This window comes from Tachysurus vachellii, chromosome 5 (assembly GCF_030014155.1).
Source record: "Tachysurus vachellii isolate PV-2020 chromosome 5, HZAU_Pvac_v1, whole genome shotgun sequence".
Taxonomy (NCBI): Eukaryota; Metazoa; Chordata; class Actinopteri; order Siluriformes; family Bagridae; genus Tachysurus; species Tachysurus vachellii.
Genome location: NC_083464.1, coordinates 17971765 through 17998934, shown reverse-complemented (window position 1 = coordinate 17998934; position 27170 = coordinate 17971765). Strand labels below are relative to the sequence as shown.

The 27170-nt window shown below is 38.1% G+C and overlaps 1 protein-coding gene across 3 annotated transcripts in view; it reads left to right on the top strand.

The window, feature by feature from the left end:
* ulk4 (unc-51 like kinase 4) overlaps positions 1 to 27170 on the top strand; it is an 84508-nt gene that overhangs the window by 40118 nt on the left and 17220 nt on the right. For all 3 annotated transcript variants that reach the window (XM_060870121.1, XM_060870119.1, XM_060870120.1), the window contains exons 28-34: positions 1805 to 1856; positions 2119 to 2284; positions 2398 to 2490; positions 12289 to 12337; positions 15898 to 16003; positions 21416 to 21582; positions 23185 to 23274. In XM_060870121.1, coding sequence (XP_060726104.1) covers positions 1805 to 1856; positions 2119 to 2284; positions 2398 to 2490; positions 12289 to 12337; positions 15898 to 16003; positions 21416 to 21582; positions 23185 to 23274 — 723 coding nt within the window. The remainder of the gene's footprint in view (positions 1 to 1804; positions 1857 to 2118; positions 2285 to 2397; positions 2491 to 12288; positions 12338 to 15897; positions 16004 to 21415; positions 21583 to 23184; positions 23275 to 27170) is intronic.

Below are 27170 nucleotides of genomic sequence, written 5' to 3'. Positions count from 1 at the left end.
CTGATACTTTGGTTCTGTTCTCAAAAAGCATCTTCCATGAACTTTAATTTTACATGTTAGATTTTGAGTTTATTAGGGGCTGCAAATTGTGAAAATAAAATGTTGAGCTGCTGTCATTATTTTAACTTAATATCATTATTCAGTGTAACTTTTTATGATTTCACAATGTCATTATAATTTTGTGCAGTATTTAGTAAGCTGTATTAATTAGAATCTATGAATTAATATCTTAATATCAAATTTTTCTCTAATATATAAGAAACATTTAAGTTGAAATAATGGCATTACCTTGAAATGCGTGTAGGTGACAACCGAGTACAGTAGGTAGCATTACTTCTCAGCTCCTGGTCCAGGGTTTGACTGTGAGCTCTGAGGTCTGTTTTCCCCTTAGGTTAAACATTTGCATAGGTTTACTTTGGGTTCTCTGGTTTCCAACCACTGTCTAACTAAACCTGCTGGTAAGTGAACTGACTATGGTAAATTGCCCTAATGGACTGTGATATCATATGGCATGAATTCATGTGCTTTACAGTCATTGTTGCTGGGATAGTTTTTGACATATGGAGATGCTGTTTAGTTCTATTTATTTAAACAAAAAGAAAGTTTCAAATATAAAGCATTCTTAGAGAAGTGCATTTTCCTTCAAAAATATTAAATACAATCAATATCAGTTAAGACCGGTCCATATTTTCTGCCCCTAAGCTTTAATGAAAGAACAATCTGATCAACAAAAGATGCAAGTACTCTTCTTACTTTTTATATAATTGAAGTAACCTTTTATTCATGCTGCTATGAACCTCCCTGGAAGTCATATTCTATAGAGCCACAACAATAAACACATTCACTGTACTGTACTCTCTTATGGGAGTGGGATAGGGCATTTATTTTTTTAGTTCTTTATTGTTCCAGTATGGAAGTAAGCATACTGTAGGATTCTTTTACACAGCGTACGATCTTCATAGCTGAGGGACCTAACACTGATTCCCAGCTTCCCACTGGCCAGCACAACTGTTCTTACTGACTGCAGACAACAGAAAATCACAATTTACACTGCAGTGGTCAGCAATGTGGAGTTTTTTTCTATCTGTCTGAGGCTTTATTTTAATGATGATATTCTTTTGGTAGAAGCAACACATTAGGAGCTTTGAGAGGAAGCAGTCTGCAGATACACTATGTATGATAGGAGAAGGTGCCTTAATTACAGAACGCCAGAAATCATTAAACCCCATTCCACACTGTCAGTGCTAGCTTTCATGGAGACACACAGTAAAGACTAAGCATGATGATTATTTGCAAAAGTTTGGCATAAACCTTAATTCTGTGTAAAATTACAGTAAATTAAAGCTACTTTATATGAATTATGGGCTGTTTGTTTTTGAAACCTGTGACTCATAACACTTTCTTTAGAAAGACTTTTTTATTTTAATGGATTTTCTTGCCATTTGTTTTTCATGGAATGGAAACCTTTGTATGAGAAATGCCCATAGCTATCCACGTTAAGCTACCTGTATGCAACCTTTGTTCCTATGGAGATGATTCTAGTTCGTAATGATCATAAACCCAATTGTAATTTTCAAAAATAGCTGGCGTAAGGCATTTCATTGTAATGGACTCTACATGATCAAAGGGGCATGAGCTGACATCACATTTCCATGCAAATTGGAGCTCCCCTGAGTTCTCTCACTTTTTGCCTCTAGCTGCTTTTGCCAGAATCACTGTGTGTGACTGTGAATATGAATTGTTAGACTATCTAGGTGAGCTTCTCTTGGTTTGGGAATAATGTGTTGCTTTTTCTCTGTCCAAGGTTGTGGATGCAATCCTACCGCCGTTGGCGTCTTTGGCATTTAGTAAGAATGGTGAGTTGTGCTGCCGCTAGCTCAGTAGACAGGCTAAAGGGTAACTCATAACACATGCAGGTCTTATTTTGAGCTTTCTACTCATGAGCCAAAGAAGAATTGTCTGGGATCATTTGTCAAAGATAAGCTGTGATTAGTCACTTTTTTATGCATCACTGATGTACGTAAATGCATCTAACTTTCACTTTTGAGACACTGGGAAATTAATTTGCTGTTGTTCCAGATTCCAAGCAAATGCACATTTCTCTTGTATGTGTTTCAGTGGAGTGGCGCATTGTGAGTTTACGGGTGCTGTCAGATATCACTCTGCTCTTGCTGAATCAGGAGGTGATGGAGGAAGAGGAGCAAAAAAAAGAAACATGTGATTTAGAGGGCAAATCCTCAAACACACGCCTGTTAACGCTGATCACTGAGGCGCTGCTGCCACAGTAAGATCCCCTCCTCAATCTTTTTATCTCAACAACAATCATTATTGTATTGCTTATTGTACAAGAGATGTTATTATAGATGACACTGAGTTTTATGGTGACCCATTCTTTAGGTACGAGTCTTTGCTTCTGGAGCCAGACCCAATTCCTGTCTATGCTCTCAAACTGCTGGGTTCCCTGACGGAGCACAGCAAGCCCATCAACAGGTATTCTGGTTCTCTGGCCCTCTAGTACTGACATACAGTATTCTTCATTGTTGGAATGATCTAGTCATTAAAAACCTTGTTACACTTACTGCTGCTACTGTGCTTTGAAAAAAATAGAACATGAAAGCATGCTGTTACCACCCAAAGTTGATTATTTTGCTTTAATATCATTATCATTATCGTTATTCTTCTTCTGTCACAGCAATTTGATTATTATTTTTAATTTATTAATGAATGACCGATCAGTGTGAGAAATTAGTTCTGTTTATCAAACTAACAGCAAAACATCATTTGTACTGAGGCCATAGCAGTCATATGTGTTTATTTGTTAAGTAACAAGACCTTTTTTAATCCATATTATTATTGGCTTAGCTTATTGCAATTTGTCCTCCATACAAATCACTGTGCAATCTGTTAATGCGACCTAACATGTTATCATTTCTACAGTAATATTAACCTGTGATCTGAACTACAACTGGAGATTCTGGCAGCTGCTGTTACGAAAAACTAGATAATTCCACCTGACCAATCCGATTTGAGTATTTGGCAGCGCTGTAATATAAACTGCCAATATTTAATGTTCTAAACAAAGTAGTTCAGCAGTTCTGAACATAGGGCAGGAAGGAAGGAAGGAAACAGGCAGCACAACAGATTTGACAATAAATGCATATAAAATAAAATATGTGGCTTTGAGAAAACTAAATAAAATTTTGTTAATATGATGTTTTTCTAAACATGCGTGTTGGTAACTTGTGCTACTCTCAGTTTTGCTTCTGCTACTGCCTGTGTTTTATACTCGTTATAAACACTAGATCCTCAATTCAATTCAATTCAAGTTTATTTGTATAGCGCTTTTTACAATGGACATTGTCTCAAAGCAGCTTTACAGAACGTAAACATAGAACAGAAGATAAGCATAAGGAGTAATATAGAGAATTAATATAATAAAAATTCAAAATTCAAAATATATATAGTTCACAGTGTGTGTATGTGTGTATGTATATGTGTTTATCCCCTATGAGCAAGTCTGAGGTGACTCAATGGAGCTTACCAGGCCTTCTTTCTTAGCTGCTGTGGCAGTTTACACACATACACTATCCTGTCTCATAGTCCTCAAAGTCTTCATTCTTTATCGATGGCCGAGGACTTGAAATTTCATTTTGAGCAGGATGGTGCAATGCTGTCGAACGATGTGGGCTGTTCACGTATGGAGTAATCATCTTTTGCAGACCATTGAGCATTTAAGAAACAACACATTCTGTAGCCTCTGCATTGGCCTTCATAAGAGATGAAATAAACGTTAATCACGCTCTTGTTGCTTCTGCATCTGGCCAGCTATGACTTTCATTCACCAGAAAGCTGTAGTGGTCTTGATCAACCTTGCGCCTTATTTTCCTGATTTTTGAACCTGGAAAAAAGAAGTAATTTGACAGTAAGGCTGGTGTATTTTTCTCTTTATTCAGGAAAAACTTTGTAGCATTTGAATTTATGTGGCATAAAAACGACAACTAATGAACTTTGAACAAATGTGACTAAGTTTGCCCAACTCACCTGAGGGGTGTTGCAGAGGTGTTGATTGTATGGTGTGGGCTGATTCACTTCCACTTACATGTCTTGTGTATCTGCGTCTTCAACCACCTCTGTAATCCAAAAGCAGACATAAAGGTTTTTAGAGGTGGAATCACATGTTATAACTTCAGTAGTTCCATGTTGTTTGTGTTTGCTAGCTAACCACAGGGTAGTTCAACTAAAGATGGGGGTGTGCTGTTAGGGTTTCTGTACTTGCACACTTCCATTCTGTAAGCCCATAAATAAAACAAACAAAAAAATGTTTCTTTACATATATTCTAATGCTGGAGGCATTTTCTGATAACAGAAAATATGAAATTATGAACAACTGAAATTAAGCTACTGAAAGTTTTGTGCTGGAACCGTATCCTAATCAATTCAAAGTGGAAAATGTTTGCGGTGTTGTTTTAAGAAAGACAGTAGGACTAGTTCAGATGTACCGAAACATATTCTAGTCGCAATATGGCTAGTGGGCTAATCACCTGTCTGAGTGTAGACAGTGCACTAAAGAAACAATAGTGTTCATGCCTACCTGGTGATGATAGTGATGAGGCCACACTCCTCCACTGTTTGGTTTGGCATTAGCTCCTGGAAGCCTACATCTACTCCACTTCCCTCAGTGCCTGAGAAATGGATGGGACCTAAAAGATCTTCGAGAGTGTCGAAATAAGGGCAGTCGACCGGGCTTACCCCAATACTACTATTGCTACTGCTGCTGCTCTGCCTTTTAGCTTCGAAAATTAGACTGCCGCAGGACTTTCCATCCACTCCGTGTATAACCTGCCAAGGCCATCTTATCTGACAACTTTCTAAACATGTCTCCGTTCCTGAATTTCCTCCCGTCGACAAGCTGAAGAATATTCAAATCTTTCATTTCTTCAAGCATTAAAGTTGTCTTACTATCGCTCCAAAAAATAAAGGGGAGAAAAAGTAAAGATAATCAGATTTCTCGTTTACATTTGCTAAATAACTCGATTAATGCGCAGAGGAGTGGGGTCCATTTGTAGCATTACAGACCAAAGCTGTCTGAAATTGTTTCCGACTTGAAATACAGCAGACTATTTTGCTCCATCGTTTTCTAGTGCTGTCTGATGTCTCGGAGGACAATCACATACACTGAGCACACAAATAGTGACAGTGTACAATTGATGCACACTCCTTCCATGCTCCACAATTCATTTTGTACACAAATTTATGTTTATTTATCTTTTTGAACAAACAAAATTATTTAGTCAGTCAATTGTGTAGCAGCAGTGCAACGCAGAAACACGTACAGTACAGATTAGGGTAATGTTCACATCCAGAATGTGGGAAAATTTTAACTCACTGATTTTGCCCACATTGTAGTTGTTGGTGCCAGATGGCTTGTTATTTCTATAACTCCTTATCTCCTGGGATTTTTAAACACAACAGTCTCAGAGTTTACTCCGAATAAAGAATGTAATAAAGAATAAAAACATTTTCTGAGCAGCATTTCTGCAGGGTCAGATTTTGGCACCCATAGCCTGAATCCATGAACCCAACCTGCCTTCTGTCAGTAGTCCAGGCTGGTGAAGTTGGTGCAATGGTGTGGGTCATGTTTTTTTTTTTATTTGGCACATTTTTTGCCTGTTACTTCCAATAAATCAGCACTTGAATGTCACAGTTTATTTGAGCATTGCTGGACATGTGCATCTCTTCATGGCCACAGTTTACCCATCTTCTAATGGCTACATCAAGCATGATAATGCACCATGTCACAATGCAAAATGGGTCTCTTGATCATGACAGTGAGTTCGGTGTGATTGGCCTTCGGAGTGGCCTTCCCAGTGACCGGATCTGAATCCAGTAGAACACATTTGGGATGTGGTACAACGGGAGATTCAGATCTGTGGCTGTTTTGAGAGTTAAGGACTGCCTACCCCGAATTAGTATAGTATTATAAAGTGCTTAGTGAGTGTACAGACACCATATTTTACAACAGGGCAAGCTAGCTGGCAAAGGCTTTTAAGTGCTAGACTCAGTGTTGAAGAAAAAGTAATTGCAGTTGTCGTATACCATGTAGCCAAACACAGGTTATGAAGCAGACAGGGTATTTGTCTGTAGTGAGAATTATATCAGGTGCAGTGCCATTTGATCTTTGATAATGCCTTTGGTGACTGCTTTATCCTGATGAGGGTTCATAGATTTTCAATACGTTGTGTCGTTAAATCAGAATTTGGCAAAACCAAAGAAAAAATAATACCAAACAGAATGTGCAACATGCACATCTTATATAAATAATAAACATGCAAATTGTCATTGCATTTTTTAATGCACATTAATGAATGCAACACAAAGTGTCTGTAATTCAAGATGGTGGTATCTTACTGCAGTGAACATTGGCATAACATAAAGTGCAAGTTAAATGTAGAAATGTGAGCGAGTGGAAATACAGCAGATCAACACAGGAAGCAGAAATTATTATTTACATCAATCACTGTCTGATTATTCTAATGGCGATTGTTAAGTGACATTTAGCTATTTTCTACATAAAGCTGAGTCACAGCTACACCCCACACACCAATCATGTGGAACAGACCTAATTACTCTTGAATTGTTCTGCCAACCCAGATGCTCATGCAGACATTTGTTAACCACTAACCATGACTCTGTCCCTGGTGTTTTTACTAGGGCCGGTGTGGATGCAGCTTGATCCGGTTCATTCCAACAAATCAGAAGCCACACCTGTGTCTATTGAAAGCCAAGATCAACTGAGTAAGCGGCTGGAATCAGGTGTGGCTCCTGCTTGTTTGGAATGAAAACCTGCACCCACACTGACCCTTCCTGGATAAGATTTGACACCCCTGTTCCATTCACTGAAAGATCTAGCATTAGGTACATTACAGTGTGAAACAGTGAATGCCTCATCATCATTTCATGCTATAGAAAGAGTACAGTTAGTTAACTGTTTATTGGCCAAATTATCCCCATGTGTAAATGCCATTGTAACAGTTACTTCCCTTGTTCAGAACCATTTTCATTCCCATCTTTATTTTGCTCACCTTTCTCCTTGCAAGCTGAAGAAGTGATGGATATTCTTTGCAGGAATGTGTGAGTGTGTGTTTTCCTTATCTCCTCCTTATCCCCCTGCTGTTTCTGTAATGGCTCTTCCCGACCTCTCCACACATTGTCTTTCTTGGTGCTGATAGAGCACGTTGTGCTGCTGAACTATTCAAATTGATGTCAGCAATTGAAGAACGTTTGTCTGTCGCCACCATCCACATTCCCACCCCCCACCCCAACCCTGGCATCTATGAGGAGCTATTATGCTCACAATGGTGAAATTAAATTGCGTTTCCACTGTTTGATAAAGTCCTAAAAAAGAGAAGACCTTCACTTGATGGTTTCCTGGCAAAATGGGATTGCAAATTAGAAACATTAGCAGGTTCTGTGCACAAGTATGGTCTTCCCTTCATTATCGACTAGCAGTTCAGATTTTCCAATTATCAAGAACTATTGGCTACTTTTGCCCTTATGCAGGCTGTTTAAATGTGTGGGTTAAAAAAGAATTAAAAAAAGAGTTATTTAGTGTTGCTTATAATTTGACAATGGTACACTGCTGGGGATAGTTAATGAGATGTTTATTTTCTTGTACATCAAAAATGTATTAATTTAATCATTATCTACGTGGCCAGTTCAGGTATAAAGCTCTATGGGTATTCCTCTGGGCTTTTGTAAGACAAGCGCTTGTGCACAGTGGCATACAGATTTGTGAAGACCGCCTGTTGAAGTCTTATTAGACTGGACAAGGTGTGTGTGGAACAGATTGCATCCATGGCGAGTAGGTTGTGGAGGTGTCACATCCTCTGTGTGTGTGTGTGTGTGTGTTGTGTGTGTGTGTGTGTGTGTGTGTGTGTGTGTGAGAGAGAGAGAGAGAGAGAAACAGAGACATTGAGAGTCTGTGCTGTGTGGTGTGAGACTGAACACTTTCATTGTGTGGTTTTGGCAGTTCTACCTGCCAACCTCTGATGGCAACACAGTAGCACTTGGCTGTAGTGTGATTGAAAATGGACAGTGGAAAAAGTGGAAAGGGAAATAATCACAGGAATACTTTTTATTTTTTTGCTTGGTGAAAGGTATGTGTAAATCATAAGACTTAGCAGAGCACTTTACACAGCAGCTTGGTTTTTGCTACGAATGAAAATCTCTTTAGTGTGCCATTACTTAATCAGATATACTAGGGAGACATTTGGCGCGCAACATTAGAAAAGCATAAAGCATGATACATAATCCACGTCTCAAAAGGTCTAAAATCTAAAATAGGGTGTTTGTCATTGTGTAAAGTTTAAATATAAATGTTTTTGTACTGCATGTCTACTTTTATAGTCATATTCTGTTTTTTTTGTGTTGTTATTTGTATTATAGCAATGGAATATGTCCAAACGTCACAAAACATGGACTGAATCAATGTCATGCCTAAATTCACAGGATTGTAAGATATAGAAAATAAAACATGCCCATTCTTAGGAATTTCAACAGCTATCTTTTTTCTGACATTTTACTTAGTTGGTTTTTTCAGCACAGAGGATACATGGATTTATACCATAAAAATTGCATTTGGAATGAATGGGCTGTAGAAGTTTGGACATCATACACTTCACATGTAAGCACCATAAAAATGTGACTGTTACTAAATGTCGTAGCTGTTATGTATTCTTACAACAATGGAAGTGGTAATCGTTTACTCACCGGCTTTTCTCCCCATCTGATTACCAATCCCATCAAAATGTTCTTTGCAGCCATAGAGATTGTGTTCATTTTCCTATTAGATGCTAGACAGTATTTGGGCTGACATTTACCTGTGTAAATGCCAATCCGTGCACAACGTGTTTCCATGAAAATGCTGCTCTACCATGTTGCACAGCTGAAATCAGGACTGGACCAAAGCAAATTTTAATAGAGGGGTTAATGGAAATGTGATGTACTCAGGATTGTAAGAACTACCAAGACACTGAACCCTAGCTTTATTTCAGTGATGTTAAAGAAAGAACAGGAGATTGAAACTGCCATGGCATGAATATGACAACTTTTTTTGTTATTTAGTGGTGTTTCACTTGTTATGGTATTAATATACAAATGACTGGTTGCTGAATGTATGAATTGTTGGCAAATTATCAATATTTAGACATCATCCAGAGACAACATCTAATCATCCAGTTATGACTAAAGGACACCTCCTCTATAAAACATATCAAATATATTCATATTGATATGATTTGCTTAGTGATGCTAGGGCTAATTTGTTGGTCGATGCTGTCTCCAAATGCATTTCGTAATCTCAAACATTAGGAATATCATTTAGACTTTGTTGTTACCAATCATGGAAACTTCCTATAGAGGCGCTATTGAGAGCATCCTGTCCAGCTGCATCACGGCATGGTTTGGAAACCGTTTTAATTTCGACAGGAAAACCCTGCAGCGCATAGTGAAGGCAGCTGGGAAGATCATTGGTGCCAATCTTCTCTCTTGGACATCTACAACTACCGCCTTGCCCGCAAAGCATGCAGCATTGTAGATGACTCCACCCATCCTTTTCATCAAAATTTCTTCAGTCTCTGTAAAAATATTCTTCAGTATCTGGGAGAAGATTCCAGAGAACATTTTCATCTATCAGGCAGTCAGGATGATAAACACACTCTCCTCACTCCCCTACCATTCAGCTGCCCAATAGAGTCTATATTGTAACCCAGTCAGGTACCTTGTTGGTAATATTTGTAAAAACTTGTTATACTTGTAATTAAATTTTATGTACACACACACACATACATATGTATTCGTATTTTCTACACACACACACACACACACACACATACATATATATTGTATACTATAAATATATACTGTATGTATAAACATGGTAGAAAATGTTATCATGGTAAATAATTTTTTTTTCTCCAGTTGTATATTTCTTGTTGCTGCATCGTAGGAATAAAATAAACACAGTTTCAGTCCTCTGTAGGTCCTATGTTCCATGTCATATTATTATTCATCACATTATTTCATCATAGAAGTAGTGAAGTGTAGGAAAGAAAAGTAGGACACTTTGATTAAAAGCTGAACCAAAAAATGGCCACTTAGAAGCTCATCATAATTTTGATATTTGTGCCAAAATGTTGTCTGAGCAATGTAGTGGGAAGATCATTGGGCTGAATGTTGTATACACATATAGCCTTTCATGTCACACCCTTTCACTTGACCTGTTTGCTTCTGTAAACATGCAGTTGTTGATCAAGATGGATAGACCTTGTGACTCCTGGGTTGCTTACCCTTTTAAGAACTAATGGAGTGCAATCAGACTATAGACAGGCATTCCGTATGTAGAGGAAAGTCTGCTATCAAGCTTTCCCTTCTCTCTCTGACAGGAAGATAAAGTAGTCCCATTCATCAGCTCTGCTGTCCTCTGTGTGTGTGGGTGAGTAATTGTGACTGTGTCCCTTGGTGTAAGTTGGTGCTAGTAAATGATGGTGTGTTATGGGAAGGATGGCAGATAGATGAGTTCTTTGGTTCAAACAAAAGAGAAAGGGCAGAGAGGAGCTCTCTACTATTAATCACCATATTCATTTCTTATTGACAGTTATGATACTCAGGTGTTGAGAGCTATTCCTTGTGTGGTGTATACTTAAGAAAAGCTTGCAAGTCAACTTTTTATATTTGTTTGTTTTCATGTTGTTGTTTTTTTTACATATTTAATTAATATATGCTAAAAGTTGAATATCAGTACAGATATAGATTCAATAAATATGGTAATCCATTGGTTAAATGTAGGGATAACATTTTGAAATTGGAATCAAAAGATTAAACTTTGCTTTTATTTTTTTTTTTAAGACGTTATTCTTTATATTGTATGCTGAGGTGCCAACATCTAGATTGCCCTTGCTATGCCAATACAGATGCAATCTGAAAGACAGTGGCAATATTCAGAAGCAATATCATGCTGTTAATATGTGTAAATTGGTGCTGTCGTATGATCTGACTATAGACAGGCATGGCTTGATTGGACTGGTGGTAACTGATAATCGGTTAAGTATGCAAAATCATAAGTATACAAACATGATTTTGTTATTATTTAAAACAAAAATATTATTTTGCATTCCAGGGTCAACAATAAAAGAACAAGATAGATTTATTTTTTCTTTTTACTATGTTGGCTAATGTATACTTTGCGTACATACTGATGATCAGATGCTTACAAAACATCATATAATCAGTAGTAAATATTTCTCACTAAAGCTGTAGGCAATTTATTATTCTTTTATTATACATTATTAATCAACATAATGTGGACATGGAATGGACTGTAGACTAGACATGCACTTTTGTAACAATAAAATAAGCTGATTCGCCGAGACATTTCTTTACAGTTAAATAAATATTTTTTTTGTCCTGAACGCTGACACATGCTGTGGTTTTTGTGGTATGATTCTGTTTTATTTTCTTAGCGCAGGCTTTGTATCAGGTGTTGATCTTTTTCTCTGTTTTGCCCTGTAGGCATTAGCCATTGTGGGCATTAGCCAGTGTGGGCATTAGCCAGTGTGGGCATTAGCCAGTATAGGCATTAGCCAGTGTGGGCAATATCCATTGCCAAACATGTGTCATGAGGAGAATGGACAATTGCTTCCCTGTCATGCAATATATCATTGTTTAGTGCAAAGCAAGCACCATGATTAATATTCTGAGAGTGACCCTTTAGCTAATTTCATTCATTCTAGTTCTCATTTGCACCCAGTATTGTGGGTTCCCCTTTGAGGGCCTTTACATACATATGGTAATAGGCTGTGAATCAAAGGCCTTAATCAATAACAGTGAGAGCAAAGTCATTTTCAATAAAGACCCACATTACTCCTCTGTGCCAAGCCATATAGAAAACTCTCCCCTGCCTCTCCTGCTTTTTTTTTTCACTTTATTTTTCTGTTCCGCTGCATTACTTGTTTCTTCCTTAATTTACTCTCATCTGCTCTTTGACCCATTCTTCCCTTATTTTACATACATTTCTCCTGAAGGTATTAGTCAAAGGTTATTTTATTAGATGGCTGATCTTTGTGTCTTAGAGCTTTCAGCCATTAGCAGCACATACATACAGTACCAAAGCCTAATACATGCATGAGTGTCACAGTAATGAAGACAGATTATGGACATGCCGTGTGTGTGTGTGTGTGTGTGTGTGTGTGTGTGTGTGTGTGTGTGTGTGTGTGTGTGTCCCTAATACAGGCTTGTGAGAGAGAGTCGTCTACTGCCTGCCATCTTTGAAGTCATAGCGGTAAGTGCTCACAGAGCCTCTAGGCTGAGTCCTCTCTCTGTTAGTGTGATTTATTTATTGCCTTGGGTCTCCCAAACCAGCTTTAGTAAAGAATAAAGCATCCAGAAAATTGTACACTTTATGGGAATCATACCTCACTACAGAAATTTAAAGTTTACCTTTATGTGAGTCTGAGGAGAGAGAGTCTCTCAATGTGGTTCAGATGAAACAGGGCATCATAGTGCTCCGCACTCTGTGAAGGGGATGTCTTTCAAAGAAGCACATGTTGTGAATGGTTCAGGGCATAAACAGATATTTTGGCTGTTGCATTAGTATAAAGTACAAAACACACACACTCTCTCTCTTTCTCTCTCTCTCTCTCTCTCTCTCTCTCTCTCTCTCTCTCTCTCTCTCTCTCTCTCTCTCCACACACACACACACACACACACACACACACACACACACACATCTAAGTGTATACAGTATATGTATCTATATACACATACATACAGGAAGAGAGAGATCAACTCAACTCAGCACTTCTGATGGTATACTAACGCTTCTGCTTTCAAAAAAAGCTTTTAAAAACTCCTAGATGAGTTGTTTGTTTAGTGTGCTATATAATTCAAGGGTGGATTATTAAATTTTAGTAATTAAACATTCATAGCCAGTACCAGCCTGGGGGAAATAAGGCACAAAAAAAATTCATATTTAACTATCAAACTATCATTGTATATTCTTAACTCATAAAGCACATAAAACACAATAGAAACTCAAACTTTTAATCATTTATTTTTCTTCTCATTTGAATGTCATTTTCCCTTTCCAGAAGACCATTAGACCAGTAGGTCTGCACTACTGTTTAAAAACAGGCCCTGTCAATTATTTCTGCTTTGTTCTAATTTACATAATTCCACCATATTAACTACATACAAGTGTAACGTCCATAAATCTATGAAGTGAGATAGTATATTGGCCCCGTGAGACTCTTTTTTTAGAGCAGGTGCTAAATAGTTGGATTCCCACCTTGAGCTGAGTTATTATGTAAATGAAGCAGTCAGGACTGACCCATAAAAAAATTTAATGTGTAATTGGCTTGCAGACTTAATGGAGTAGAGATGTGAGACGTCATGTGCAGAGGGTTTCATTCTCATTAGAGAAAAACTCGCAGTCTCTGTCAACAGTCAACCTCATCTGGCCTCAATCCACTGTTAGCAGTGCACATTTTAAGAGCAGTGCCCAAGCTGCTCCTTATCCAATATGCTACTGTGAAAACGGCACTTAAGTAGATGTGAATATCTCTGTGGAAGTCCGCTTTTATTACTTCCTGGCATTTTCTTCGTATGGGAATATTTGATGGATGTTCACTGCCAAATTAAATAACAGCAAAACAGACATAATGAATTTCAGGCTTGGTGTGGGGGTGATTATTTAAACTGAAAATTTGTCATTACAAAGAAAGAAAAAAAACCTGTGTATTAATGTAATCAACAGAGCAAGTTTTTTGCCTTTTTGAAATGAAATTTCAGCATACACACATTCAGTACATTTTTTTAATATAATTTATCTTCTACCCTTGACTGTGACTATAACATCTATCAGACTTTTTTGTAAGCTTTGTACACTCCATAGTAACATACTCTGCCTCTGTCTCTGTGTGCCTTGGGCTTCTGTTGAATCTGATGTCACCTGACAGTAGAGATCACTCTAAAGGAGTGTGAACACTGATGTGTCTACGAGCTGAGAAAAAAAGTGTAGCCACTTGCGCATACTTTTTGAGGAAGAAATAAAACTGCTTTTACTGTAGCTGTCAGTTTGAGGAGAATGCATATTCAACAGCGAATTGGGAGCTGAAGATAAGATTAATGTATTTAGTAGTTTTATGGAATAAAACACTGTCATGCATTTAAAATATTGCCTGTTTTTTTCACTGTTAAATAGGCCTGCGTCATGTAAAAAATGTGTATTCCACAACAAAGAAATAAACTACATAGATAAGGTAGTAGAAAGCAGGATAAATGTACTTTCTTATTTTGGGAATGTTTGAGAATAGATAAACCCATTTCTACAGTCTAGATTAGTGTGCAAGAAAATGCTTGGGGGAAAAGTTATTTTAACAGAATGTTATCATGAGGTCTGTAGTAGCTTAGGGGTTAGCATGTTTGCCTCGCACCTGCAGGGTTGGGAATGGGTGGAGTTTAGATAGGGGAGGAAACTGGAGTACTCAAAAGAAACCCCTGAAGCACAGAGACAACATGTAGAGACATGCATTAGAATTGGAATCTCGAAACTGTCCATAGTTTGTGAATGGGTGTGTGAGTATGTGTGCATTTGTGCCCTGTAATTGGTTGCCACCCCTTCCAGGGTGTAGGGCACAGGCCCCCGTATTATAAACACTAAAAATAGTGATGTCCTGATTCACTTTAACTTCTAACAAGTAATATTAACAAATCATAGTTGTGCAACACCTGGAGTGAAGATGGCAAGATGTTTAATATGAGTAATATAAATCACTGTCTGAAGTAAATTGTCTGTTTTATGTGATTTGGTGAAAATAGCACTTTGAATGTAACTTTAACATGAAAGTAATGAGTTTTTGATCGTTTTTTTTTAATTGATCTTCTCAATAGAAGAGCTTGTTTTTCTTGTGTGGGTTTATACCATGACGACTGTATTTAAATGTATTTACACTGGCTGGATACAGCAAATTTTTTTATTTCTTTTTTATGGACTATGGGTTTGATTACACATGAATAATAGATGGCTTTAACTGAAACATCACCTTAGTCCAGACACAAACTGAACAGGAACAACAGTAGTTTCTGAGCTGTAAAGACTCCTCTGCTACCGGTGTTTGGGGCTTTTCAGAGATTTTATTCCTGCTTCTGACTTTTAGACTTATTATGTTAAGTGCCCTCTTTTGCCCCCTCTACTATCTTTCTCTTGTCAGCCTCACATAGACCTCTAATTAAAACTTTAAATTGACTTTCCTCGATCTAGTTTCTTGCCTAGAATCTTTGTCTACTCATTTTGCTTCTAATCAGCTGTTGACCCCAAGCTTATTGCATGATCAGACCATCTATTCAATCTCATAAGGGTATAATTTCTTTGCATCTCCTGGCTTTTTCCTGAACTTTTAGTTCTGCTTTGGGTAAAGTTGAAAAGAAGTGGGGCAAGAATCATGGTAAAGCCAACTTCTCTTGGCTGGGCTGAATTAATTCTCCTCTGTATAATTATGAACTGGTAACTGTCATAAACTAGTCACTGCAATAACTCATATTTTTAAAGATTCTAATGCTTATGGTTTTTGAAGTCCATGACCAGGCAATGACAAATCCATGATGCACCAGTTGTTGTAAGGAAAATAATCTAGAAATACCTGACTCAGTATTTCCCTTACACTGTCATTCATTATCATGCTGGAATTCAATTATGTGCTTATTAAAATATTAAATTGAATGCTTCATCAGAACAATTTTAATTACTTATATTATTAATGTCATTAACTGCTTTTGCAGGGCCTTAGCTATTTTCCAGGAAGACCTGATTACCCCATTAATTGTTTCTATTTCTTTGAATAGGAGCATCAGAATAACATCCTTGGTGGCACTATGCAGAATGCTATAGCCATTCTTGCTAATCTGATTGGACTGAAGGACACAGACTTTCAGCTCTTCTACCAACAAGGTGATCTATTCCACTGCAACTGTTTGCCTCAGAAAAGGACATGGACATATAGTCCCCATCAGCATTATTTGAAACCTTCTTTTAAATGTCATATTTTGAGCTAAAAAATTTAGGTTGTATAGTATATTTTGTTGTTGTTTTCTTTTGTATTTGTCCGTGTGTGTTTTGACAGTCTTCCTCTTTTCCTCAATAAGGTTGGAGAAATTTGTAGACAGATCTTGGTCTTGGTCTTGGTCATGCAGAACAATTCTAGCTCCTTTATATTTTCAGTTCAGACCACAGGTTTCATTAGGGTCGTTTGAGTAGAATTTCCTTTATTTATTATTGCGTGTAATGTTTATTTATACATTCACTTTTGCTCATTTTTATGTGCCAGTATTTCCATTGGGCCATGTATACATGTGTATTTAGAGGGCTGCTCATGTTTTGCTTGCTTGAGTGTGTTTTCATTCCATTATTAGGCCCTTCTAACTCTTTCAGTGCTTTGTCTGTGTGTGACTCTCTCTCTCTCTCTCTGTGTGTGTGTGTGTGTGTGTGTGTGTGTGTGTGTGTGTGTGTGTGTGTGTGTGTGTGTGTGTGTGTGTGTATGAGTGAGTATGAGTGAATGCAGCGTGGGCTACTTTTCCTGGTTCTCAGTGATTGATGGTAAAGGGAGAAGGGTGAGGGTGTTCATCTGGATTTTTGAGGGCTACTGCCAGACAGCAGTCCTTTTATCAGTGTGCTTATGTGTGTGGGCATGGCCCGGCAGCCCGTATGTGAGTTGTTCAGCTCTCCCCCTCGACCTGTACTATGGCCTTAGACATGTGCTCTCTCTCTCTCGCTCTCTCTCTCTCGCTCTCTCTCGCTCTTTCTCGCTCCCCCCCCCTTCTGTCATCTAGTGCATTTTAACCAAATACTGAATAGTTCTCTTACTCTCTATCTATAGGCATTGAAATCTGATTCTTGTGCCTCACAGGTGTATTGTTATTTTGAACCACTGAATACCCAGCAAGCCCGGCCTCTGCTTCCCTGCATCCTGCTCCTTGCTCCCTGTGCTAAATTATTGAGTGATGGATTTCTTTAGCCATGCTCATGTTGACAGATTTGTGTGCCTCTGCTAGCAATAGGGCTTTGCTGGTTCTCCATTAGCCAGTTAGCGCTGCAATGGAGCAAGTCGGATGCTGAGATGTGTGCGTGTGTGTGTTCTATGTTTGTTCCAAGCATGAAGAGATGAGTCAGAGACTGACACACACACTCTACATTTAACACCCTGCAGAATGAGAGAAGCACCTTGGGAGGGGGCTTCAGCTTCAGCTAACATGCACAAAAACAGACAGGAAATTCTGCCAAGGCAGAGGGAGAGGCATAGTTGAATCATTACTCTACTGGTATTATTCCACTGAGACATTCACTGATGCATGCATTGATGAAGAATGGACATGAAGTCATGGGGGAAAATTTTTACCTCTCAGTGTGATTAGGTCATTGGAAAGGGAAAGGCGAAGGAAGAAGTGGAGAAATTTTGAGTTACTTCTTGTGAATGTCAAACAGTCCAAGGGGGCTTATTGTCATAAAGTAAAGATATTTATTTAAATGCCTTACAATACAAGCTCAGCACAATGGGAGGTTTAGATAAATGGATCTTGCCTGAAATATTATATATACTGTCAGTCTTCTGTGATTTCATCTTAGCAGTAGAACGATTTTATTAAATCAAAATAGAAGAAAAGCATAGGAAGCGGTATAAACCGCTTCAGAACACAGTGTGAATCCTGCATGAATTCGCACATATGCAAACCCCATCCACAAACCTTTCTTAGACTGTAATTGCCTGTTTTCTCATTTTGGTGTGTATAGAATGTTTCTCCACATCAGAAGCGACGCTTCAGTCCTCTTCCCCAGTGAGCACTTCTGTTAGGGGGGGCTGTCTCCACTCATTAGAGCGCAGGGTCACACGCAGGTCACCTCATTCCGCTACCGTCATTACGCACCTTATCAGCTCCCCCTCTTAGGAAGGCCTGACCCAGCACTAAATATAACCCTGACAATTAGCGCTATCTTGCGAACACTGGCTACTTTCCACAGTGCTGCTCAAGAAGGGGAGTAAGCAGAGGAAGCATGCTATAATTGGTCCTTTTAGGTGTGACTAGAAAGCTGTGGATGTGGGATGACGCCTTAAGAGAGGAAGCGAATTGAAGTGAAAGTGTGGTGAAGAAAGAAAAGAAAGCGACTAGAAGTGAGCGAGAGGAAGAAAATGGTAGAAAAGGAAGAACAACGTTAGTGGTGTGTTAGAACGAGAGGAAGGGGTAGGAGGGGGATAGTGAGGAAAGAAGGGAGGGAGACAGACCGAAAGGAAGATGAGTTTTATAATTGGTGAGATTTGCCTGTGTGAATGATAAGATCCTTGAGGGAGAGAAAGAAGGAATAGACAAGCTCTATAAGTCCAGCCTGCCTCTCTCCTTTTCCCTATTTCTAATGCAGGAGGGAAAACTGCTTTGTCGCTTCATTTAGAAACAACGAGTCAGGCTCCAGCCCTTTGATTTCCTAATGAAAATTGGGCTGGCAAAATGCCCCCTGAGCCATCGTTCACGCATTTATATATGACGTGCTGAGCTTCGCTTTTGTAGCCTGCATTCTTTTGACATATTTTTGCTCACGGACTGCAGTGCTGAGGAAAAATTGCTTTCCGGTGAATTGTGAACTGCTGACTTGTTTGTTTTGTATACCTCACGGAGTGTCTACAGCTTAACGTATCATTTGCATGAATCATTTGACAGGAAATACAGGCAGTAAATTAATGCCAGAAAATATTCTCAGATTCAATTTTACAACTGTAAGCATAAATATTTAGTGTTTTCAGGCTTGGTAGCCTTGTAAAGTAATTTTCTGCAGTTTCCATACAATGCTCTAGCATTTGTTGCTTTGTAACTTACTGTAACTTAATTGTGGATTCTTTGAGATGTAGTTTTTATTTTACGATAGTGTTTTCTGCACTAGCGAAGACACTGTCTACAACTGCTCAAGCAGCAGAAGCATCTACTACACTATATCATTTTTAAGAAAAGAAAAATAGGCTACAGTTTATACATGCTCAGTTCCTGGCTGAACAAACAGACTCAACAAACTCGTATATGAAGTTGTATATGAAACATATAGACAAACCTGTGCCTCACCTTTACTGCTGCTGAGCTGCAACTAAGCACACAGGCACACACAATCTGATTTGTAGATATACACTGCTATATATATATATGTGGATGGATTAAAACCATTTGAACAATGTACATACATGTACCATTCTGAGATGCCCCAAAGATTGTATTGAGTTTTTAGTTTCCTTCAGTTTAGTGTAATGTCACGTAATGTTTCATCAAAATCCATTTAACTTCCAGACTGTATCTAGTTGGCTTCCCTGATTTTGCATCTGAGCTGACAACTAGCAATGTTTCAACATAAATCTTTTTTGCCTGGAGGGTAGCTACTGTTCTAATGTAGCATCTTCTGATCTAACAGCTGCCCTTTCATTGAGTGGGTGAAGCCTCCTCATAAAGATCTTCCCAGCCTGTGGTCATGGAAGTGCTTCAGCTCTGCTCCTCTGGTCATGGGAATGTGGGTTGTGTGTGCACTCAGAATCATCGCAGTTCGGGTGCCACAGTTCAAGTGGCTCCCGTGATCCGAGGTGACAGCAGGAACGTAGCAGAGCATGAGATAGGAGAAGTTATTATTTCAAGATGAACAGATTATTCATGTGCTCTTAATATTTCAACAATGTCAGTGCGAGCAATAAAAAAAGCTACTAGGCAGAGAAAGCAGCAAAGGTTCCATATCCTATGATGAAAGATGATATCTTTCAGGAACCTTATAATTGGTTTGGAGGAAGAGGGAAAAGGCATGTTATGAGTTGTAGCCCAGTGTTATTGTATAGAGGACTGTTGAACAGAATTCATAGCTTTAAGATTTTATCTTGTACTTCATACTTTTTCATAAGTCATTATAGTTAGTGAGTGTGCAATTACAGTATGCTTGAAAGGTAAAAAAAAAAAAAAGGACTCTTTGTACTCTTTTTATAAACTAATAAAAGGCACCCCAGTGCCAGAATATCTAGCTGTTGTTGAGGTCTGCAGATGTAAGATGTTGTAGTGGTTCATTTTATTGCATGTTACACTTTATTGTTTCTGTCTTTACAGCTTTCTACAAATTGTTTTAGAAGTATTCACTTCTGCCATGAAGCTTTATCAGTAATTAATCAGAACTGTATTTGTATAGTTTTATAATAATAATAATAATAATAATAATAATAATAATAATAATAATAATAATAATAATAATAATAATAATAATAATAATAATAATAATAATAATAATAATAATAATAATAATAATAATAATAATAATAATAATAATAATAATAATAGGCACAGGCTCAGGCTCCCAGTGACCCGAGGTAGTCGGGTCGGATAAGCGGTAGAAGATGAATGAATTAATGAATAATAATAATAATAACCTTATTTGGTGTTTTCATATTTAATTTATGAATTTCTACTTTTGACATGAGAAGGTGAACACGATGCACTTGCCTTTCATGTTATGAGAACACTGTTGCTAGGCAACAGCTGGGCAAAACAGACGCCAAACAGGACAGCTAGCGAAATATTGTGGATAATAGTTTAGCTAGATAGCACATAGCTGTTAGACTGCAGAAAGCTGTAGTGGCAGTGGATAAGATAAATGTCAAAAGAAAGACTGCATGATCAAAATGACACTGTAATTACTAATAGTGAATTGATCAGAATTAACGAAACAATCACTTATTATTGATTAGAATTTATTATAAATAGAATATTATTAACTCATGAAATTTATTATAAATCAATTTATTAATTTAATTTATTATAAATCAATTGCTGTTGAAAAATAACCGACAACTGGTATTAAAAAAAAAAGTTACTTTTTTTAACTGATATGTAAGTAATTTAACAGATTAAGGCAATTTGCCTAAAACTCTGATCAGTGTTTTTCTCCACTCATCTTACATAAATTAATGGAAGGCTTGACCCAGATTCTGCACAAACTTGGTCACATATCAATCGCAGGCTGCTAAATTGTATTGTATTGCATGGTATCAGTTTCTGTGATATCTTCTAATATCAAATTGCAGTGTATTCATACATATTGTATTGCATGGGGTGGAAGACTAAGGTTTGCACAGCTAATAATTATACTTGGCAGTTTCACTTCCTTCATATTAAAAAAAAAACACGAACTTTGCTTCTCAACTTGTGAATTCAGACTAATATTAAAGTTCTGAAGTGTCTACATCAGTCTAGTCTGCATCAAGACTAGTCCATTCATATTGACCCTTTGCATGAATGGTTGAACTGCTTCGGTCCTGTGCGCGTGACAAGTATTTGTTCCCGTGTGACTTTACTTCAGGTATAATAGAGCTGGTCTGTGGCGTGTTCATGGAGGCCGCAGCAAGGTATGTGGAGAAAGAAGAGAGATGTATAGTGAAGAGCTGTTGTGCTCTGCTGCTGTCCCTGCTGGACATCATCCACTCCATGCTCAAACACCTCTCAGTCGTGGTCCGAATGGCTCTACAGGTAAGAGCACTCGCTTCCCAGCCTCTTACACACACCTACCTTCACTCTCGCACACAGTTTCTTTCTCTCTTCACTCTGACATGCCTTTCCCTCTTACTTTCTCTGATCAGTAAACATCTCTCACTCTGTTGCTGTCTAGCATCAGCTCTCCTTTCCCTCCTTTCTCTCTCTCTCTCTCTCTCTCTCTCTCTCTCTCGCTCTCTCTCTCTCTCTCTCTCTCTCTCTCTCTTTCTCTCTCTCTTTCACCCTTAGGGAAGTCTCTCTCTGCCTCTGTCGCCCTAGGCGTGCTGTTAGGGGGTTCATGTCTGGGTCCTCTCTTAGCTGACGATTACATTGTTATGCAATGACACCTGGCATGCAGATAAGACTAGAATAGAATTATCACCATGGTTGTCACGCTCCCACTTCGAGCTGCTGTTGTCAACCACTCCAGCTGTGAGAACGATACACCACATGTTAACAGACGAACCGTGCTTGCATATTACTAGGTGAGATATGCTTGTGTGTATTCATACATACAGATGTGCATGTGCATATGTTTATGCTCGGTCTTTATAGGTTGTTTTCTGTAGCTTAGATTGTACTGTGTGCACCTGTGCATGGTGTCTCCAGCAGTCACATGGGAAAAAGTACAGTGAAGTTGAACATCTAACACAGCACAATCATAAGGCCCCCTCCCCTCAGAGGGCCACCATGCCTTTCCCATTGGCCCTCATTACCCAGCTCTGGCTCTTTGTCTTCTGTCCTATGCTGTTCCATACATATTTATGCACGGACATTGCAAAAAAAAAAAAAAAAGGAGAATACGTAATGGAAATCAATTTTCCTGGAAAATGCAAAGCTCATTAAAAAGTGGCTGCAAATTCATTTGGGTGATGATGATAAAGAGAGAAGAGCAGTTTTATTACATCTCCCTCTCTCTCACTCTCCCTCTCTCTCTGTCTCTCTCTCCTTTCACTGTCCCACTCCCTTTTTTTCTCTTTCTCCTTCTCCCGCCTAGTTTCCTAGTCGCCGTCTTGAGCCGTCATTAATATTTGAAATGGATGAGGGAAATTTAATTGAGAAAGTGCTGCATTCGATATGACCAAGTGTCTGTTGGGAATAATCACATTGCCTGCAGACTGTCAGTCTCTGAGAGATTTCCAGAACACTTGGCAGAAATATGAGCGGCAATAAGACTCCGAAATTGGGCAGGAGAAAGCAGAAAGCTGAACTTTGCTGAACCAGACGCTTCACTCTCAGTTTAGCACCTCTCTCGCCGGCTGCTGCCGTACACATTTTCAGAGTGTTTTGTGTTGTCTGTGTCTATTTTAAACCACCACTTTTCCTTCTCTCTCTCTCCCTGCCTATGTCTTCCTGCTCATGAAACTTAAGTATGTCTTGCTGACAGCTCCTCTAATAGAGTAGGAGTTTGTTATTGTGTTGATGTGATTGGTGGTAGACTGTATGCTGCAAACATTTTAGTGTAACAGCAACTGCATTGGGCAGTGTAGAAAAAAAAATACAGTTCAGTAAAAAGTAGCATCCACTTCCATTATATACATATCCATGTATATATACAATTACTGTATATATGTTCAGTCTGTCTGTCCTTTCCTGAAGTCTGACAGTGATGGAGACACTGGAGAAGCAGAAGAGCTCCTGCACATCAACAAGCCACTCACTAATCTCAACAGCCTTCTTATTCAAATGGTCAGTGTGCATGTGTGTCTGTGTATGTTTGTTTTCTCTGTGTCTATGTGTGTCATATCTTTTATTAAACACTACACACATATACATTTGTGTTTAAAGTGAAGTAAACAAATATTTCCCTTGTTACGAAGGTTTTTCTTGGTTATGGGTTGATACAAGTTTAACCTTATTTTGTTAATACTCTGATCACTTTTTGTGAGTGTGCCAGTGTGTGTAAACATGCACAAACATATTTGTGGGGAAAAAGCAACTGCCAGAGAGCTGGGGAAAGAAAATGTAGTCCTCCAGTAAATATATTTATTTATTCAATAATTCAACAAAATAAAAAATTAAATAAAAACAGAGGTAGTGGAGTATAGTCACATCTCCCCTGGGTCCAAAACTCATTAACCTTTACTGATTAATATGGCTAGAGTGCTAATCTGACACCTTTTACTGGTAAAACGTGGAACAGAACAACACAGGAGGTAAAAAAATATAAATGGCCGTGCTAATAGCAATCAGATAATTAACTTTTTGTCAGTTGGAGGCCAGTTATGTCTGGGATAATGATTCAGCTTCAAAACCACCCTTTATGTTCATGACATCCTGACCTCCAAGTCAGTGTGCTTCTCAGGTGTTGCATCTTTTATGATGTATTTATTGTCAGACAGTTGATTAATCTAATCAGTAGTTGAAACAGGTTTCCTGTATTTGAAATTTTTGAAAACACCCACGTTAAAGCTTAGGTCAGTATTGGAAAAGGCCATGCTTAATTTCCACTGCCTTCCGTAATGCCTCAAGTGTCACAAGGAGCAAGGGAGAGAGCCATTGGCATGCTGCAGGCTGTTATGTCATGTGCTAGCGTTGCCAGAAACGATGGAGTAAAGCTGGTCCAATGGGCCCTGACAACCAACTGGCAGGACACATGACCATCCACGATCTGGTCAGCTGCTTTCATATTTAACTATGTTGAACACACCTTATTTACAGTATCAGATTCTGCAGGAATAAGAGAAATTATTCTATAAGTGCATATATATGAGTCAGAGGTGTAAAGCAGTGGTGGCTGCAAGACACTTTTACATGAGATAAGGAAGCATAAATAATTGATAGTTGCGTAAAGGTGCTATTTTTGTCCTACTACCTTTTCTCCTACTACTACATACAATGTATTACTGTCTGCAAAAGCATCTCCTAATTAAATAACCACATAAGATTTTGTCTATATTAATATATACTCCTGACTCTCACAACAGCCATTGATAGAGAAAAACCTATTTTAATATTCAGGACTTTATCGGGACACCTATATATAAAGCCCCTGGGTTTAATTTGTCAAATTTTTCCAGTGTAGCAGTTTCAGCATCACTACTGTTACATGTTCAAGGCAACATATACCCTTTGTCAGATGATCAAATCATGAGTCATTTAATTCTGTTCTTCATTTCAGAGTGCACCTCCTCCTGCTGAGATTTAGGCTTACTGAAACATTCTTAATGTAAAATCCATGTTCTGGTGATGATCCATATAGTTGTTGTAAGATTTATGACGGTGTGAACAGATTTTAAATACTAGTCATTTTAACTGCATTAACCACATCTTAGTGTGGCCTTTTTAATATAATCAATCTGAGGCATTCATTATTCATAATTATTACCCTTCATCCACTTAATGGAAAGTGCTAATACGTAGTAAAATAGATTGGCAATAATAAATGCTTAATGAATTTTGAATGGCTATTCATATTCCTTTTATAGTTGTGAAAGTGCATTGGCATAGATACCAAAAGTTAATGCTCAACTTGTGCAATAAGAGACTGGATGTTAAAACATACATGCAAAGATTTTTATAGGTATATATTTTATAGCACTGAATCAAGTGTTTGGCTATGTGTTCAGAAAACCGCTAAAGAGTGAAGTGAAAGAGCGAAAAAGAGTGCTTTTCAGAGGAGATAGCAATGAAGCACTCTGGTGTAATAACATTGCGCTGTACTGTATAAATCTCACAGATGGCATGAAGGAACAAGCCCACAGGGCAGCAGCGCTAAAGGTCAGTGTGGAGAAGGCACCGTCACCCACTCAGGGCAATGCATCATGGGCGATCTGTTTTACCCTCCATGTGCGTGCAGGGATGGTTGGAATCATACACCACTTTTCTAAACAACTCCTGCGGCCAAACTGGCTCTTTCAGCAGGGATATAACAACCAGCCATGAGCTTTTATACATATGCACTCAGCCCCACATTCATCCCATCACCACTAGGCATCCTCATATGTCTCTTAGTTGTAGAGGTGTGTGAGGACTGTGTGGAACAGTAAGGGCTTCCTGCTCTGCCTCTAAGTCACAGCCACTTCCAGTAAAAGAGGGCTCTGGACTCCCTGTGACGTTACCTCTGTTTGCTGCTTTGTGTGAAAACAAAGAGGATTATGCAGAACATGTGTGTGTATGTGTGTGCGTGAATGTGTGCATGAGTGTGTGTTCGAGAGTGGATGGTGCCCTAGGAACAGATGAACAGAATGACTCTCCAAGAGGGGGCAAACAGATTGCATTTTAAAGAGACCATGCCTAAGCCAGAACCTCAAGCTCATGCTTTGTTAAAGTGTGCCAAAAGTATTTTGATATATTTTATACGAATTCTACATTATAGTTTGTTTGTTTGGTAGTTTTGAAGTAGAGAGGTGCAGTGCCATATATTTAAAACATAGTTTTAAAGCCATAATCAACTTTAGCATTAACAAGGAAAGATGCTGAACTTCTGAAAGATTATTCTAATATGACTGATTATTTATGGTCCTCTCAAATTAAGAGCCTAAAGAATTCATGGACCACACTGTACATTAAACGGCCCTTGGCAAAAAAAAAAAAAGAAAAGAAAATTGGATTAATTTTATATGTTTTAGTATATATTTTTTTTAATGTCAAACCTCAGAAATAGTATTCTGTGTATAATAAGCTATTATGTTAAACCTTTAAGCCCATTATGGTTTACCTAATAGATATAAATAACTTGATTCAATCTGTCTAAACCTGCATTCTTATCTTTATCTTTATCTAGTCATTATTACATTTTGAATGTAATATTTTGATAGAAAGCAAAAGGACAAGACTGATACTGTTCAGTTACTACACTATACTTACTATAACACATTAGCCTTCCAATCCAGATGATTGTATTGGTGTAACTGTTCAAGCACTTTCTTCCTGAACTTTTAATTACAAATTTGTTTGTTTTTCGTATTCTGGAAAATCAAATAATCCCTGAGATGCAGGAAGGTGTGAGCTTTGTGCTTTCACATGAACACTACAAATTCAGACATAAGTATACAATTTGCATCTGAATATGAATTGACAAAACATGAAAATGTGACTTTCAGCTATACTGAATAGAGAGAGGTAATTGTTTTTGTATCTGAGAGCAAGAGATTGAAATGACACTTTACTTGTTTGCTTGATTCAGCTTGAGCTCACAAATTTCATTCAAGACTAAAAGGCTGAGTTCAGAGTTTTAGTGTTCAAAAATTATTATTCTTTACATCATTTATTCCTGCATGCTAGGAAGCTATTCAAACACCTCAGTCTCATATCTGCCATTTAAAAGGCCAAAATAAACATGAAATCTTCTCCACCAGTGTGGTGAATAGTAACTAGTGTAGAATATGGTTATAATAAGCATCCTTTATGTGAAATTCTGAAGGATTTGGACCAAAATGCTCTAGAAATCCAGCGTCTGACTCAAGATTGAGAGCACTCCTATCTTGCTACTCATTACATTATTATTAAGAGGAATTACTCAACTGAAAGTGTTATGGAAATTCATAGTGTAAATGTTGGTAGTTTCAGGATATTTTTGTTCTTACCAGAGATTACCTGCTGTGATTTCTTTGTCTAGAAAGCTCTGGATATCATGATATAAT